This window comes from Bombina bombina, chromosome 2 (genome assembly GCF_027579735.1).
Source record: "Bombina bombina isolate aBomBom1 chromosome 2, aBomBom1.pri, whole genome shotgun sequence".
NCBI classification, from domain to species: domain Eukaryota; kingdom Metazoa; phylum Chordata; class Amphibia; order Anura; family Bombinatoridae; genus Bombina; species Bombina bombina.
In genome coordinates this window covers 968057911-968076538 of record NC_069500.1, presented here as the reverse complement: position 1 = coordinate 968076538, position 18628 = coordinate 968057911, and the positions used below count along the sequence as shown (strand labels likewise).

The window sequence follows — 18628 nt, the reverse complement described above, 5'->3', positions numbered from 1 at the left end:
TTAACCCCTAATCTGCCGACCGCCACCTACGTTATACTTATGTACCCCTAATCTGCTGCCCCTAACACCGCCGACCCCTGTATTATATTTATTAACCCCTAATCTGCCCCCCACAACGTCGCCGCCAGCTACCTACAATAATTAACCCCTAATCTGCCGACCGCAAAGCGCCGCCACCTACATTATAGCTATGTACCCCTAATCTGCTGCCCCTAACACCGCCGACCCCTATATTATATTTATTAACCCCTAATCTGCCCCCCACAACGTCACCTCCACCTGCCTACACTTATTAACCCCTAATCTGCCGAGCGAACCGCACCGCTACTATAATAAAGTTATTAACCCCTAATCCGCCTCACTAACCCTATAATAAATAGTATTAACCCCTAATCTGCCCTCCCTAACATCGCCAACACCTAACTTCAAATATTAACCCCTAATCTGCTGACCGGAGCTCACCGCTATTCTAATAAATGTATTAACCCCTAAAGCTAAGTCTAACCCTAACACTAACACACCCCTAAATTAAATATAATTTTAATCTAACGAAATTAATTAACTCTTATTAAATAAATTATTCCTATTTAAAGCTAAATACTTACCTGTAAAATAAACCCTAATATAGCTACAATATAACGAATAATTACATTGTAGCTATTTTAGGATTAATATTTATTTTACAGGCAACTTTGTAATTATTTTAACCAGGTACAATAGCTATTTAATAGTTAAGAACTATTTAATAGCTAAAATAGTTAAAATAATTACAAATTTACCTGTAAAATAAATCCTAACCTAAGTTACAATTAAACCTAACACGACACTATCAATAAATTAATTAAATAAAATACCTATAATTATCTACAATTTAACCTACCACTACACTATCAATAAATAAATTAAATACAATACCTCCAAATAACTACAATGAAATAAACTATCTAAAGTACAAAAAATAAAAAAGAACTAAGTTACAAAAAATAAAAAAATATTTACAAACATAAGAAAAATATTACAACAATTTTAAACTAATTACACCTACTCTAAGCCCCCTAATAAAATAACAAAGACCCCCAAAATAACAAAATGCCCTACCATATTCTAAATTACTACATTTCAAAGCTCTTTTACCTTACCAGCCCTGTTCCGATCAGCCAATAGAATGCAAGCTCAATCTGATTGGCTGATTGGATCAGCCAATCGGATTGATCTTGATTCTGATTGGCTGATTCCATCAGCCAATCAGAATATTCCTACCTTAATTCCGATTGGCTGATAGAATCCTATCAGCCAATCGGAATTCGAGGAACTTAGTTCTTTTTTATTTTTTGTACTTTAGTTAGTTTATTTCATTGTAGTTATTTGTAGGAATTGTTTTTAATTTATTTATTGATAGTGTAGTGTTAGGTTTAATTGTAGGTAATTGTAGGTATTGTATTTAATTAATTTAATGATAGTATAGTGTTAGGTTTAATTGTAACTTAGGTTAGGATTTATTTTACAGGTAATTTTGTAATTATTTTAACTAGGTATCTATTAAATAGTTCTTAACTATTTAATAGCTATTGTACCTGGTTAAAATAATTACAAAGTTGCCTGTAAAATAAATATTAATCCTAAAATAGCTATAATATAATTATAATTTATATTGTAGCTATATTAGGATTTATTTTACAGGTAAGTATTTAGCTTTAAATAGGAATAATTTATTTAATAAGAGTTAATTAATTTCGTTAGATTTAAATTATATTTAACTTAGGGGGGTGTTAGTGTTAGGGTTAGACTTAGCTTTAGGGGTTAATACATTTATTAGAATAGCGGTGAGCCCCAGTCGGCAGATTAGGGGTTAATGTTTGAAGTTAGGTGTCGGCGATGTTAGGGAGGGCAGATTAGGGGTTAATACTATTTATTATAGGGTTAGTGATGCGGATTAGGGGTTAATAACTTTATTATAGTAGCGCTCAGGTCCGCTTGGCAGATTAGGGGTTAATAAGTGTAGGCAGGTGGAGGCGACGTTTAGGGGGCAGATTAGGGTTTAATAAATATATTATAGGGGTCGGCGGTGTTAGGGGCAGCAGATTAGGGGTACATAAGGATAATGTAAGTAGCGGCGGTTTATGGAGCGGCAGATTAGGGGTTAAAAATAATATGCAGGGGTCAGCGATAGCGGGGGCGGCAGATTAGGGGTTAATAAGTGTAAGGCTAGGGGTGTTTAGACTCGGGGTACATGTTAGGGTGTTAGGTGCAGACGTAGGAAGTATTTCCCCATAGCAAACAATGGGGCTGCGTTAGGAGCTGAACGCGGCTTTTTTGCAGGTGTTAGGTTTTTTTTCAGCTCAAACAGCCCCATTGTTTCCTATGGGGGAATCGTGCACGAGCACGTTTTTGAGGCTGGCCGCTTGCGTAAGCAACTCTGGTATCGAGAGTTGAAGCTGCGTTAAAAATGCTCTACGCTCCTTTTTTGGAGCCTAATGCAGCCTTTTTGTGGACTCTCAATACCAGAGTTATTTTTATGGTGCGGCCAGAAAAAAGCCGGCGTTAGCTACGCGGGTCCTTACCGACAAAACTCTAAATCTAGGCCAGAAGATCTCGGATTATAGAGTTCCTTTTAAAAGACAGGGAAATCAGCACTTTTTTAATGTATCAAAAAAACACCTATTTATTTATACAGTTCCAACTTCCAGAACTGAAATCAACATGAGAAATAAAAAGGTGCAGTAAAAAGATATTTTACATTCATAAATCCAAAACACCCATATGCAGTTTAATCATCTAGAGACATATATACTATACTATGCTTAAAAGTCCACTATCAGAGTCACAAAAATATGTGTGCACACAAAACTTTTTCAAAAAATATAGTGGCCAGCGCTGGTGCACTGTAAAAAAGAAAAAAGCAGGCTATTTATAGCGTATCCAGTAAGCATAGAGAAAGGAATTTGTCAGTTCATGTTCCAGTTATGTCACAGTCTTGATTCCCATTTGAATGTTTATAACGTAAGCAAAAGCAGATTTAGCAAATGTTTAAAGCAGTGATAGATTAGCAGATGTTAGTATTATGCCGCTATTAAGTGCTATTAGGTGCTTGAAAAAAGCCTTTCATGTGGTAGGGAGTGTTACCTTCTGCAACCCGGCTTCTAAGGTTTCTTCAGTCCCACTGCCTCAGTGGAGACAGTATACATCAATACTACCTTACTATGGCCTTCGCTCCCTCCACTGTTTCCCTTCCGTATTTCCTTTATAGAGACAGCAGCTTTTAAACGTCCTCTGTATCCGTCATGGCACTGCTCGCAAATGCTTTACATTTCGACTCGTTTTGATTGGAAATAGCTCTGTTTCGTTCCAAGATTCCTGTGGCTTTACTTTAACCAACCGCATACCGGTATAAATAGGCTGACCATATTGCTGCTTTAAGAAGGGACACATATGAAAAATACATATGTCAGGGTCCTTATACAAAACATTTCTTTAAACAGGCCTGAAAACAGCCCTGACATATGTATCTTTCATATGTGTCCCTTTTTAAAGCAGCAATATAGTCACCCTAGGTATAAACAATTTTAAACAAAACAGTCAACACGCGTTTCACCCATAATCCTTTGCAAGAAGGGCTTCATCAGGGCTGTCAATCATTAGGTGAGCCGTTCTTTTAACAGGTAGACTCTGCCTCTTTTTTTGCTTTGTTGTCATATTTAAGGTGGACTTTTTCTGCTTTAAAACATAGACTCCCAAAATGCTCTATTCACTGTATAGCTATGTATTCCCATCTTAAAACTTACACACACTGACATTCACACTAAAAATGCATAACACTAAATCCTATACCAACTTAGGCAATACAATTCATCACATTTTTGTTCTTTGAAAGTTATACCTATAAAAGGCACATTTTATTTATAATTATGGTTCCGCTTTTTCGGTCACAAAGTAGATGACATTTTCTCAGATCTGTCTGCAATCATCTATTTTCATATGCAAATTTTATTTTTAGCAAAGTATTTACGTATTTCCAATTTTTAGGGATATCTATCCTTATCTTGTTATTAGTATGCAAGAAAGGCATAAGCACTTGTCCTTTCAACTTCTTATTATAAGAAGCTTGCAAACTCCAGTTTTTTATTCAGGCCAACAGGAGCCAGGGTTATTGAAGTATGCATCCATCTAGTTTCCTTTTGTAAAAGGCATTTGTAATTGTCACCCCCTCTTCCAGACGTTATCCCTCTATCAATACCAATAAATTTAATTGATTCTGGGTTGGATCCATGATAATCCAAAAAATGCCTTGCTACACTTGTATCTTTAGAGAAGGTAATATCATCTCTATGTTCTTGTGAGCTGCTGGTGCAACGCCGCCCCCTGCTAACTCGTGGCCGTCAGCAAGGAGGTTTCAATCAACCCGATCGTACTTGATCGGGTTGATTTCTGGCGATTCCTGTCCGCCTCATCAGAGCAGGCGGACAGGGTTATGGGGCAGCGGTCTTTAGAAACATGGGCCCACAAGCTCCGTTCGGAGCTTGATAAATGGGCCCCTAGGAGTAAATTAGAAAGTTGCTTAAAATTGCAAGCTCTATCTGAATCATGAAAGAAAAAATTTGGGTTCAGTGTCCCTTTAATAGAAATAAAGAACCATGTTTAAAAATGAAAGTGTATATTTTTATTAGTAGTGCTCGAGGCACATGCACCCTACCTACCTAGATATGCTCTTTCAACAAAGCATACCATAAGAGCAAAGCAAATGAAAAACTTTTCTAAAATTATAAAAAAAAAAAAAAGAAGAAACTTTTGCGTTTTATGTCAGTGATGGCATTAATGTTGTTATACACAATGCTATTGAGTTTTGGAAAAGCAGATCAAGCAAATCAAGCAGTTGTATTTGAGTCAGAACAGAAAAAAAGCAAATAATATGGTTATTTTTTATTTCCTTCATACATACTACACAGTGAAATTATAAAAAATAGTCAATATACTGTACATGTTTATATGTCTCTTTTTACATTTTATGGCAAAAGTTGCAGTCACTATGCCTGGCACACAAAGGTTCATATTATGTATGTGCCAAGAATTTGCATCTTGCTTTTTCAGTGAGTCAAAGTAAATCATAAGGTAAATTAGATTTTTTTTTATTTTTTTTTAAACATGCACATGATTTTTTTTACTAAAATGTCTATTTTTTATATGCTCTTTATAAGGTTTCTACCCTTCTAACCAGTAACGCTGGCAGTGGAACCGCTGTGATTGTTGGAGTGGCACCTACATCATCGCAGATTGCATTTGATCCAATGCTGATGCTCACTGGACGTACATTGAAAGGGGCTCTATTTGGCGGTATGTGTACAGCACATTAAATGTTGGTCATCCCATTAAAAAAAATTCTGAAAGATAAAGATACTCAACACATAATAAACACAGCTCAGTAGCTTGCTATAGGGTGCTGTGCCTACCCAGGGTACCTTTTTTTTTTCCAATCTATATATTTCACAGAGAACATTCCTGAACGTCTTATGACACTTCAGCCATAAATTCCAAGCTGGGGCTCAATTATATATGCGGCGTCACCCGCAAAAGCCGTATATGCATGTATATTTCACCCGTCACCCACAATTTTCAATCACATAAGCTAACATAGAACCGATATCGCAAATCGTATCACATATTCAGCGCAAGGACTTACGTGGCGATAGTAAAGACATTTTACTATGCTTAAAAGGGCATTCAGCTCTTTTAAGAAGACCCATAACCCTAATCTTTTTTTTTTTTTTTAAAAAGAGCCTAAATCTAACCCCCAGGTTGGTACTCATGGTTCCTGAAGTCCGGGAGAGAAGGTCTTGTTCCAGGTGGTGAAGTCTTCTTCCAAGCGGCGACCTCTTCTATCTTCATCTGGGACCACAGAACTGAAGACCGGCGACCGCGGAACTGAATACTGGCGACAACGGAGCCATGAAGCATTGAGGATCCTCTTTGTGCGATTTCCGCCGTACACTGAATAGTAAATTCAAGGTACGCGATTAAATATGGCGTCCCTTGAATTCATATTGGCTGATTTGATTCTTCAAATTTAAATCACCCAATAGGATGAGAGCTACTGAAATCATATTGGTTTAGTAGCTCTCATCCTATTGGCTGATTTGAATTTGAAGAATCATATCAGCCAATAGGAATTCAAGGGACGCCATATTTAATCGCGTACCTTGAATTTACTATTCAGTGTATGGCGAAGATCGTACGAAGAGGATCCTCCACACTCCGTGTTCACCGGTCTTTAGTTCTGTGGTCGCCGGTTTTCAGATCCGCAGTCCTGGATGGAGATAGACGAGGTCGCCGCTTGGAAGAAGACTTCACTGACAGACTTCAGGAACCGGTCGCCGCTTGGAAGAAGACTTCACCGCCTGGAACAGGACCTTCTCCGCTGGACTTCAGGTACCGTGAATACCAACCTGGGGGTTAGATTCAGGCTTTTATAAAAAAAAAAAATTTTTTTTTTTTTTTTTTAGATTAGGGTTATGGGCCTCCTTAAAAGAGCTGAATGCCCTTTTAAGGGCAATGCCCATAAAAATGCCCATTGAGGGGCAATGGGTAGTTTAGGTTTTTTTAGTGTTAGGTTTATTTATTTTGGGGGTTTGGTGGGTGGGTGGGGGGTTTTACTGTTAGAGGGGGGACTTAGTATTTTTTTTTAAGGAAAAGAGCTGATTTTTTTAGGGCACTGCCCTACAAAGGCGTTTTAAGGGCTATTGGTAGTTTATTATTAGATTAGGGGGTGTTTTTATTTATTTTTATATTTTTATTTTCATAAGGGTTAGGTATAATTTTTTTATTTTTGATTATTTTGTTTTTTTATTTTCTGTAATGTTAGCCTTTTTTTATTTTCTGTCATTTTAGCTTTTTTATTTTTTGTAATTTTAGCTTAATTTAAACTTAGTATTTTTTATTTTTAAAGTAATGTTAGGTTTTTTTATATTAATTCTGATTTAATTTTATTTTAATTAATGTAATGGGGTTAATTTAGGGGGTGTTAGGTTAGGGGGCTTAGTGATGAATTATTTGCGTTGTGGGCTTTGTCGGTTTAGGGGTTAATAGATTTAATTGTAATTTAGTTTTATTTTAATTTATGTAATGGGGTTAATTTAGGAGGTGTTGGGTTAGGTGTCATCATATTTCTGATGATAATATGCTAGGAAGCTGGAACAGCTTAGAAACTATTCTAAAGTAGAAGTGAACTGAAGAAGATGTAAGTGGAGTACCCCAGGGATCAGTGCTGGGCCCTATTCTTTATAATATTTTTATAAATCACTTGGAGCTAGGATTAAATAGCAACATCTCTATTTTTGCAGATGATACTAAGTTAAGTAAGGTCATTAGGTCAGAGCAGGATGAGCTTTCGTTACAAAGGGACCTGCAAAAATTTGAAGTATGGGCAGGTAAATGGAAAATGAGATTTAAAACGGGAAAATGCAAGGTTCTACATTTTGGAAGTAAAAATAAGCAGGCAACGCATTATTTAAATGGGACAAGACTTAGCCAAACACAGGAGGAAAGGGATTTGGGGGTAGTAATAGATAACAAGCTAAAGATGGGTGAACAATGCAGGGCAGCAGCTTCAAAGGCTAATAAGTTACTAGCATGTATTAAAAGAGGCATTGACTCAAGGGAGGAAAGCATAATTCTGTCACTATATAAAGCCCTGGTAAGACCTCACCTTGAGTATGGAGTGCAGTTCTGGGGACCAATCGCAAAAAAAGATATTGCAGATCTAGAAAAAGTTCAGAGAAGGGCCACAAAGCTAATAAGGGGATTGGAGAATTTAACCTACGAGGAAAGGCTAGCCAAACTGGGTCTGTTTTCTTTAGAAAAAAAGGCGCTTAAGAGGTGACATGATTACTTTATATAAATATATTCAAGGCCCATATACAGAGATGGCAGAAGCTCTGTTTATTCCAAGAAAATTGTTTGTGACCAGAGGTCACAATTTAAGGTTGGAGGAAAGGAGATTTAATCTCTTGCAACTGAAACGTTTTTTCACTGTAAGAGCAATAAAATTGTGAAACTCATTACCAAAGGAGGTAGTGAATGCCAAAACCCTAGATACATTTAAAAATTATTTGGATACATTTCTGTCTATAAACAAAATTCATGGATATGATTGCTAGTATTAAATGGGAAAAAAAGAAAACACAGCTCATCCGCGATTCACAGCATCGTTTTATTCATAACACACAGTTCCACGTAAAATGGCACACTTACAAGATAAAGGATAAAAACTAGCACTAAGCCCACTGGCTGATGAGAAGACCGCCTGTAGTAGTTACCGGAAAGGATCACCTGGACGCCGACCAGCAGCACCTGGAGTTACACTTCTCCTTGTCTCACAGAGCGGTAATAGATCAATTGCATATAGCAGTCCCTTTACCCAACGCGTTTCCTCTGCTCACGGGCAGACCTTTTCAAGGGGATTTGTTCAACTGGAGTACTAAACCCTCCATACATAGACTGCTTTATAATGCCAAACTTCCTCTAGCTTGATTGCATCAGATGTGTCCAGGTACCATAAGTGCTCTAATACAATGGCAAATACCTCTCTTGCTGACTTTGGTGCATTCTGGGAGCTCCTAAGATAACTACAATATAACTAATAGTTACATTGTATCTAGCTTAGGGTTTATTTTTATTTTACAGGCAAGATTGTAATTATTTTAACTAGGTAAAATAGTTACTAAATAGTTATTAACTATTTACTAACTACCTAGCTAAAATATATACAAATTTACCTGTAAAATAAAACCTAACCTAAGTTACATTTACACCTAACACTACACTACAATTAAATAAATTACCTAAATTAAATACAATTAAATAAATTAAATACAATTAGCTAATTTACAAAAAAAAACACTAAATTACAGAAAATAAAAACAAATTACAATTACAATCAAAATAAAAAACTAAACTATCAATAGCCCTTAAAAGGGCCTTTTGCGGGGCATTGCCCTAAAGAAATCAGCTCTTTTACCTGAAAAAAAATACAAACAACCCTCCCAACAGTAAAACCCACTACCCACACAACCAACCCCCCAAATAAAACCCTAACTAAAAAAACCTAAGCTCCCCATTGCCCTGAAAAGGGCATTTGGATGGGCATTGCCCTTAAAAGGGCATTTAGCTCTATTGCAGCCCAAAGCCCTAACCTAAAACTAATTCCAATTAGCCAATAGAATGTGATCTCAATCCTATTGGCTGATTGGATCAGCCAATAGGATTAAAGTTCAATCCTATTGGCTGATTGCATAAGCCAATAGGATTTTTTCAACCTTAATTCCGATTGGCTGATAGAATTCTATCAGCCAATCGGAATCTAAGGGACGCCATCTTGGATGACGTCACTTAAAGGAACCTTCATTCATCAGGTAGTCGTCGGAAGAAGAGGATTGTCTGCGTCGAATGTCTTGAAGATGCACCCGCTCCGTGCCGGATGGATGAAGATAGAAGATCCGTCTGGATGAAGACTTCTGTCCGTCTGGAGGACCACTTCTCCCGGGTTGGATGAAGACTTCTTCCGGCTTTGTTGAGGACTTCTTGCCACTTCGATGAGGATGGATTTGTATTTTTTTCAGGTAAAAGTGCTGATTTCTTGGGGGAAATGTCCCGCAAAAGGCCCTTTTAAGGGCTATTGGTAGTTTATACGATAAAAGAGAAAGGCAGCACCTGTGGTTGTATTGTTGCGTTGCTAACTCCAAACACCCCTTTTATGTATAACACCTGCTTCAATTTTCAAAACATCACAATGGCCCCCCAAAAGTTCCGTTATACATGCATACGACCTGTATTCCGATGTGGCGCTGATTTTGGGGACCCACCAAAACCTTCTGGGCTCCAAATCCCCTCTCTCCGTATTTTGTGTATCAACAGTGATGGCCTGGAGGTCGAGCCGCGGCGTGGGTCCCTACAGCGTCTAAGCGTGTGTGCAGGGTCGATCCGGAACTATGTGACGTCACAAATGGGAGCGGAAGAATCCGCAGGTGCGATGAGTCCTCAACCAGGGAGGACCGTTGTTACAGCGTCGTACTGTGTCTTTGCAGGGGTGATTCAATGCTGCTCAGAAGGTGCAAGTACCCGTGCCTTTGAACATATCCATCAAGGTATAGCATCAAAGAAAGAGAATAGAGGCACCGGGTAGTTGCACAAACAAAATGTCCTTTATTAAGGAAATAAAACAGGAAACACTTTGGATAAAGCTTAAATCCTTGGGGCAATGGTGTAGTGGTAGTTCCCCACGTACCCTAGTGCTGACATGTTTCGGCAAATGCCGTAATCGTAGCTATAGGGTGCAAGTTTGTTTGTTTATTTAAATACACAGATCACATGTAATTGGTTAAAATCTTATGTGCTACGTGGGTGACACCCACCTCCACCTGTAGTTAATCTATCTGCCCTAATCTAGGATGTGTTACCGTGCTATCCACTTTATGCACAGTTTTATCTGTCTTAATTATAAACTAGACTGATATAATAAATATAATAGATAGATAGTGTCATGAACCGAGACCTTCCTTAACGTATGTATATAAATACATAAAGTAATACCAAAACTGAAACAGAAAAAACCCTTGTAATAATGAATTATAAATAATAAACTAAGTGTACAATCTTAAATAAATTCAAAAAATAATAACAAAGGCAAGGATCTGCTAAAACAGACCCAATACTGGAGGCACCAGAGAGTATTCTTGGCAGCTAACACTAATAAACATTTTTACATTAAACCATGTTTTACTATAGTGTACATATACTAGACTATTTTAAGTCAGTTTTCTATGTCTTGTGTGTAGTTGCCAAAGATAAAATTTGTCGAAGGTGAAATTTATTCATGAACATATAAACTTATAAGTAAATATATATATTATAATGCTTTGTTTCGAATACACAGGCTAACACCAGAAATTAATTAAATCATATTCAGAGTTGAGCCCCTTGGGCACCCTGGTGTTCAACCTGTGTATCCAAAACACTTCCCTTTTGAGGAGCAAATTCTCCCTATCCCCTCCCCTATTTTGTGTATTCACCACCTCAATAAAAGTCCATGACAATGTCCCTGGATCCTTATTATGTTTAGACTTGAAGTGGTTTACAAGGGGGGTGGTGAGTTTACCTTGCTTAATGTCGTTTATATGTTCCCTAATTCTGGTTCTGACTTGTCGGGACGTTTGTCCTGTATATTGGATGTCACATGTGTCGCAACTGAGAAGATAAACTGCATATGTGGACCTACAATTAAAGAGCGCCCTGTGTGCAAATGTTTCACCTGAGTAGGCACTCCTAAATATATTTCCTAGTTTTACATGTCCACATGCTATACAGCCGCTAAAATTGCACTTGTAAACCCCTTTGTACCTTAACCAAGAGGATGTATTTATTTCATCTTGTTTTAATTGTGTGGGAGCTACATAGTTTCCTATGGTTTTGCCTCTCCTGAAGGCAAACCTCACTTTTTGTGTGGCAATGTGAGCGAGCTCGTCATCAGCCTTCAGCAATGTCATGTGCTTGCGTACAATATTGCACACCTGATAATATTGCCTACTAAACTGTGTGACAAAAGTTAACTGTTCTGGTTTGGTGTCACATTTTGATTGTTTCTCACAAAGTAGGGTGGTCCTTTTTATGGCCCTTACTTCCTCACGTGCCCTACATATATCCTGCTTGGGGTACCCTCTCTCCTTAAATTTAGTTACTAGTTCAGTTTCATGCTTGAAATGTTCACTATCTCGGGTACAATTCCTTTTGACCCTGGTGAACTGACCCTTCAAGACTGATTTAAATACCTGTTTCGGGTGGCTACTATGGGCATGTAAAAGCGTATTTCTGGTTATTGGTTTCCTATAGAGCTCGACCTTAACATATCCCAGTTTCACACCATGAAGGGTAACATCCAAAAAATTGATGCTAGTAGGCCCATATTCATGGGTGAACTGTAGGCCAGCCTTATTGTTGTTCAGATACTCTGCAAATATCTCAGCTTCCTCCACACTTCCATCCCAGACAAATAGCAGATCGTCTATATAACGACGATAATATGCAATTTTGCTTCTCTGTCTGTTTTTATCTCCATAGATGTGGCACAGCTCCCACCAACCCATATATAGGTTGGCGTAAGAGGGAGCAAATTTTGCTCCCATGGCCGTGCCACATCTCTGGAGATAAAATACGTTTTCAAACACAAAGAAATTATGTGTGAGGAGGAATTCGGTTACCCTGACAACAAATTTAATGAAATCATCACTGTATTTAGTAGATCTTCTTAGAAAGAAGGCTATGGCTTCCAAACCTAGATTATGTGGAATGGATGAATAAAGCGATTTTACATCCACTGATAACCAGCCATAGCCCTCCCTCCAAGAGATCTTTTCCACCTCTATGAGGAGTTGTTTAGTGTCCCTCAGGTGACTAAGGAGTTCCCCCACTAGGGGTTGTAGAAGGGAATCTAACCATTTGGATAATGGTTCCAACATGGAACCAATCCCACTGATGATAGGCCTACCCTCAACCTTCTCTAGGGACTTGTGTACCTTAGGGAGAAGGTTGAAGGTAGGAATTCTGGGGTTACAATTATATAAATAATCGCTAGTGCCTTCATCAAAAAACCCCCCTTCCATCCCATCATCAATTAGGTGTGAAAGTTCCCTTTGGAACCTTAGTGTGGGGTTGAAATCCAGTTCGGTATATTGTTTGGGGTCATTAAGCTGTCATAGGGCTTCTTTGATAAAGGATGCCCTATCCATTAAAACAACAGATCCCCCCTTGTCTGCTGCCCTCACCACCAAATTTTTATTCTCACTTAAAGCTTTGAGTGCTTGTCTTTCCTTAGCACTGAGATTACCCTTAGCTCCATATCCAGAGGTGTATGCCAATTTATTTAAATCCTCCTCAATCCTTCGCTGGAATTTTTCCAGGATAGGTCCCCTCGACTGAATAGGGTAAAATTTGGATGTACCTCTGAATCTGGGACCAATGGTACTGGTGTGGGCAGAATTCATATCACCACAGTAGTTCTCTCTATCTAGTGACTCCAAGTTCACCACATCACAACATTCTTCAAAGGTTAAAGAAGAATTTATTTGCTCTTTGGCTAAATCACCTGTATACATATCCTCAGCCTGATCATTTTTGAAATGCTTCTTTAATGTTAGTGTTCTGATGAGTTTGTTTACATCAATTAGCGTAGTGAACAAGTCAAAGTTATCAGTAGGTACAAAATTTGTAGGTACAAAATTTACGTGGGGAACTACCACTACACCATTGCCCCAAGGATTTAAGCTTTATCCAAAGTGTTTCCTGTTTTATTTCCTTAATAAAGGACATTTTGTTTGTGCAACTACCCGGTGCCTCTATTCTCTTTCTTTGATGCTATACCTTGATGGATATGTTCAAAGGCACGGGTACTTGCACCTTCTGAGCAGCATTGAATCACCCCTGCAAAGACACAGTACGACGCTGTAACAACGGTCCTCCCTGGTTGAGGACTCATCGCACCTGCGGATTCTTCCGCTCCCATTTGTGACGTCACATAGTTCCGGATCGACCCTGCACACACGCTTAGACGCTGTAGGGACCCACGCCGCGGCTCGACCTCCAGGCCATCACTGTTGATACACAAAATACGGAGAGAGGGGATTTGGAGCCCAGAAGGTTTTGGTGGGTCCCCAAAATCAGCGCCACATCGGAATACAGGTCGTATGCATGTATAACGGAACTTTTGGGGGGCCATTGTGATGTTTTGAAAATTGAAGCAGGTGTTATACATAAAAGGGGTGTTTGGAGTTAGCAACGCAACAATACAACCACAGGTGCTGCCTTTCTCTTTTATCGTATATATCACACTGCATGTCCCAGTGAATCTAAGCTTGCACTGTGAGAGTATATATTGTTGTTGCTATACTGAAGCTGTTTTGCATATAAGTAACATGGAGGCCGATCAAAGCTTGGATGTGTCTACACATTTCTATTCACTCTCTAAACTGGAGGACAGAGGGTTAAATGAAGGTGAACTTGAGACTTTGTTTGTTACGGATAGAGCACAGTTACCACTCAGTAAGCTCTTTGAAGAGGCTGAATTTCTCTTGATAAAAGAATGTCGTCTCAAATGGGACATTTGGACATTACAAAAATATCTTTCCTTAGGGATTATACCTAGGGGACTACGCATAGCCAAGTTCCCTACCTTTCCTGTTGAGGATATAGAATTTATCACTGCATGGAATGACATATTGACAGAATGTTCGATACGTTTGATTAATATGCTTATAGAGTATAAGAGAAAGTTATTACAAAATATAACAGTTGATATTGAATTATTACAGTCAGAATTAAGCATACGCAGTACATGTGTCAAATACTCACAATATGACAGTATTTTGCAAAGTACCTTGGATGAGGCTAAAAATAATATTATGGGCATTAAGCATGAGAAATATCTCAGGGACCAGAGTGATTATGACAATAATAAAGTCTATATCTGGAACAGGAAGCAAAGATCACATGCACATAGATTTAAAAAAGATAATAGACTCAAATCTCAGGGACAAGGGGGTCAGAAGGGACACTCCACACTCAAAAAAGTCACTTTCTCTGATAGTGAGGTAGAGTCACAAGAAGACTACAATACTGGTGCCTCTTCAGGTGACGAGAATATACAAACACCCACAGTCGCCTCGAATAAAACCAGAGCCATAGTTTCAGCCCCAGTACAGCCCAATACAGGTAGCAGGGGAAGAGGTAGGGGCAGACAATCCAGATACCAGGATCTAGATAGTACCAATGGTGCTCCTATACCCACTACTGCTATGTCCATGGAACGGGAGAGGGGAGAGATTGAACAGGTTTTTTCCAGGCCCCCCATAGGACAAGAAGGGGGGGGGAAAGGTGGAGATCATTTAAAAACAAGGTCCTCATCCAGAAGAAAATATCAGGGCAGGAAGTACAATTAACACCAGTGATCAATATTTCCAGCCACACATTGAGTAAGGTTGAGGAAAAAGTCCTAGGTTTGGGACTAAATTTTGTACCTACTGATAACTTTGACTTGTTCACTACGCTAATTGATGTAAACAAACTCATCAGAACACTAACATTAAAGAAGCATTTCAAAAATGATCAGGCTGAGGATATGTATACAGGTGATTTAGCCAAAGAGCAAATAAATTCTTCTTTAACCTTTGAAGAATGTTGTGATGTGGTGAACTTGGAGTCACTAGATAGAGAGAACTACTGTGGTGATATGAATTCTGCCCACACCAGTACCATTGGTCCCAGATTCAGAGGTACATCCAAATTTTACCCTATTCAGTCGAGGGGACCTATCCTGGAAAAATTCCAGCGAAGGATTGAGGAGGATTTAAATAAATTGGCATACACCTCTGGATATGGAGCTAAGGGTAATCTCAGTGCTAAGGAAAGACAAGCACTCAAAGCTTTAAGTGAGAATAAAAATTTGGTGGTGAGGGCAGCAGACAAGGGGGGATCTGTTGTTTTAATGGATAGGGCATCCTTTATCAAAGAAGCCCTACGACAGCTTAATGACCCCAAACAATATACCGAACTGGATTTCAACCCCACACTAAGGTTCCAAAGGGAACTTTCACACCTAATTGATGATGGGATGGAAGGGGGGTTTTTTGATGAAGGCACTAGCGATTATTTATATAATTGTAACCCCAGAATTCCTACCTTCAACCTTCTCCCTAAGGTACACAAGTCCCTAGAGAAGGTTGAGGGTAGGCCTATCATCAGTGGGATTGGTTCCATGTTGGAACCATTATCCAAATGGTTAGATTCCCTTCTACAACCCCTAGTGGGGGAACTCCTTAGTCACCTGAGGGACACTAAACAACTCCTCATAGAGGTGGAAAAGATCTCTTGGAGGGAGGGCTATGGCTGGTTATCAGTGGATGTAAAATCGCTTTATTCATCCATTCCACATAATCTAGGTTTGGAAGCCATAGCCTTCTTTCTAAGAAGATCTACTAAATACAGTGATGATTTCATTAAATTTGTTGTCAGGGTAACCGAATTCCTCCTCACACATAATTTCTTTGTGTTTGAAAACTTATTTTATCTCCAGAGATGTGGCACGGCCATGGGAGCAAAATTTGCTCCCTCTTACGCCAACCTATATATGGGTTGGTGGGAGCTGTGCCACATCTATGGAGATAAAAACAGACAGAGAAGCAAAATTGCATATTATCGTCGTTATATAGACGATCTGCTATTTGTCTGGGATGGAAGTGTGGAGGAAGCTGAGATATTTGCAGAGTATCTGAACAACAATAAGGCTGGCCTACAGTTCACCCATGAATATGGGCCTACTAGCATCAATTTTTTGGATGTTACCCTTCATGGTGTGAAACTGGAACATGTTAAGGTCGAGCTCTATAGGAAACCAATAACCAGAAATACGCTTTTACATGCCCATAGTAGCCACCCGAAACAGGTATTTAAATCAGTCTTGAAGGGTCAGTTCACCAGGGTCAAAAGGAATTGTACCCGAGATAGTGAACATTTCAAGCATGAAACTGAACTAGTAACTAAATTTAAGGAGAGAGGGTACCCCAAGCAGGATATATGTAGGGCACGTGAGGAAGTAAGGGCCATAAAAAGGACCACCCTACTTTGTGAGAAACAATCAAAATGTGACACCAAACCAGAACAGTTAACTTTTGTCACACAGTTTAGTAGGCAATATTATCAGGTGTGCAATATTGTACGCAAGCACATGACATTGCTGAAGGCTGATGACGAGCTCGCTCACATTGCCACACAAAAAGTGAGGTTTGCCTTCAGGAGAGGCAAAACCATAGGAAACTATGTAGCTCCCACACAATTAAAACAAGATGAAATAAATACATCCTCTTGGTTAAGGTACAAAGGGGTTTACAAGTGCAATTTTAGCGGCTGTATAGCATGTGGACATGTAAAACTAGGAAATATATTTAGGAGTGCCTACTCAGGTGAAACATTTGCACACAGGGCACTCTTTAATTGTAGGTCCACATATGCAGTTTATCTTCTCAGTTGCGACACATGTGACATCCAATATACAGGACAAACGTCCCGACAAGTCAGAACCAGAATTAGGGAACATATAAACGACATTAAGCAAGGTAAACTCACCACCCCCCTTGTAAACCACTTCAAGTCTAAACATAATAAGGATCCAGGGACATTGTCATGGACTATTATTGAGGTGGTGAATACACAAAATAGGGGAGGGGATAGGGAGAATTTGCTCCTCAAAAGGGAAGTGTTTTGGATACACAGGTTGAACACCAGGGTGCCCAAGGGGCTCAACTCTGAATATGATTTAATTAATTTCTGGTGTTAGCCTGTGTATTCGAAACAAAGCATTATAATATATATATTTACTTATAAGTTTATATGTTCATGAATAAATTTCACCTTCGACAAATTTTATCTTTGGCAACTACACACAAGACATAGAAAACTGACTTAAAATAGTCTAGTATATGTACACTATAGTAAAACATGGTTTAATGTAAAAATGTTTATTAGTGTTAGCTGCCAAGAATACTCTCTGGTGCCTCCAGTATTGGGTCTGTTTTAGCAGATCCTTGCATTTGTTATTATTTTTTGAATTTATTTAAGATTGTACACTTAGTTTATTATTTATAATTCATTATTACAAGGGTTTTTTCTGTTTCAGTTTTGGTATTACTTTATGTATTTATATACATACGTTAAGGAAGGTCTCGGTTCATGACACTATCTATCTATTATATTTATTATATCAGTCTAGTTTATAATTAAGACAGATAAAACTGTGCATAAAGTGGATAGCACGGTAACACATCCTAGATTAGGGCAGATAGATTAACTACAGGTGGAGGTGGGTGTCACCCACGTAGCACATAAGATTTTAACCAATTACATGTGATCTGTGTATTTAAATAAACAAACAAACTTGCACCCTATAGCTACGATTACGGCATTTGCCGAAACATGTCAGCACTAGGGTACGTGGGGAACTACCACTACACCATTGCCCCAAGGATTTAAGCTTTATCCAAAGTGTTTCCTGTTTTATTTCCTTAATAAAGGACATTTTGTTTGTGCAACTACCCGGTGCCTCTATTCTCTTTCTTTGATGCTATACTATTGGTAGTTTAGTTTAGGCTAGGGTTTATTTTTAATTTTGGGTGGGCTTTTTTATTTTGATAGGGCTATTAGATTAGGTGTAATTAGTTTATATATCTTGTACAGGTAGCCCTCAGTTTACGCCGGGGTTAGGTTCCAGGAGGAATGGTTGTCAATCGAAACCGTTGTAAATTGAAACCCAGTTTATAATTGTCATACTCTGCAAGGGAGCAGGTTCAGGAGTAAGGAGCTGTTGTGCAGAGGTGTCAGGTTTTGGGGTTAATGTTGTGTTTTGTCTGCTTGAGTCTTTCCTTTTAGGCATAATTAAACAGGTACAAGGTTTTAGGAAATAAAGGAGATGGTTTTATTTATAGGATAAAGCAATGTAGAGATATGCAATTAGATAAGACAAAGTCTATAGGTTGTTGTATTAGGCAGGAATACAGTTCTTTGTAATAACAAGCAGGTTACTTGCATATGCTGTAGAACT

At 38.6% G+C, this 18628-nt stretch overlaps 1 protein-coding gene across 1 annotated transcript in view; it reads left to right on the top strand.

Moving 5' to 3' along the window:
* The window catches only part of LOC128649915 (alcohol dehydrogenase 1), a 264525-nt gene that overhangs the window by 194749 nt on the left and 51148 nt on the right, over positions 1-18628 (top strand). Inside the window, exon 7 of the mRNA XM_053703466.1 lies at positions 5193-5328. Within this exon, the coding sequence (XP_053559441.1) occupies positions 5193-5328 (136 nt within the window). The remainder of the gene's footprint in view (positions 1-5192; positions 5329-18628) is intronic.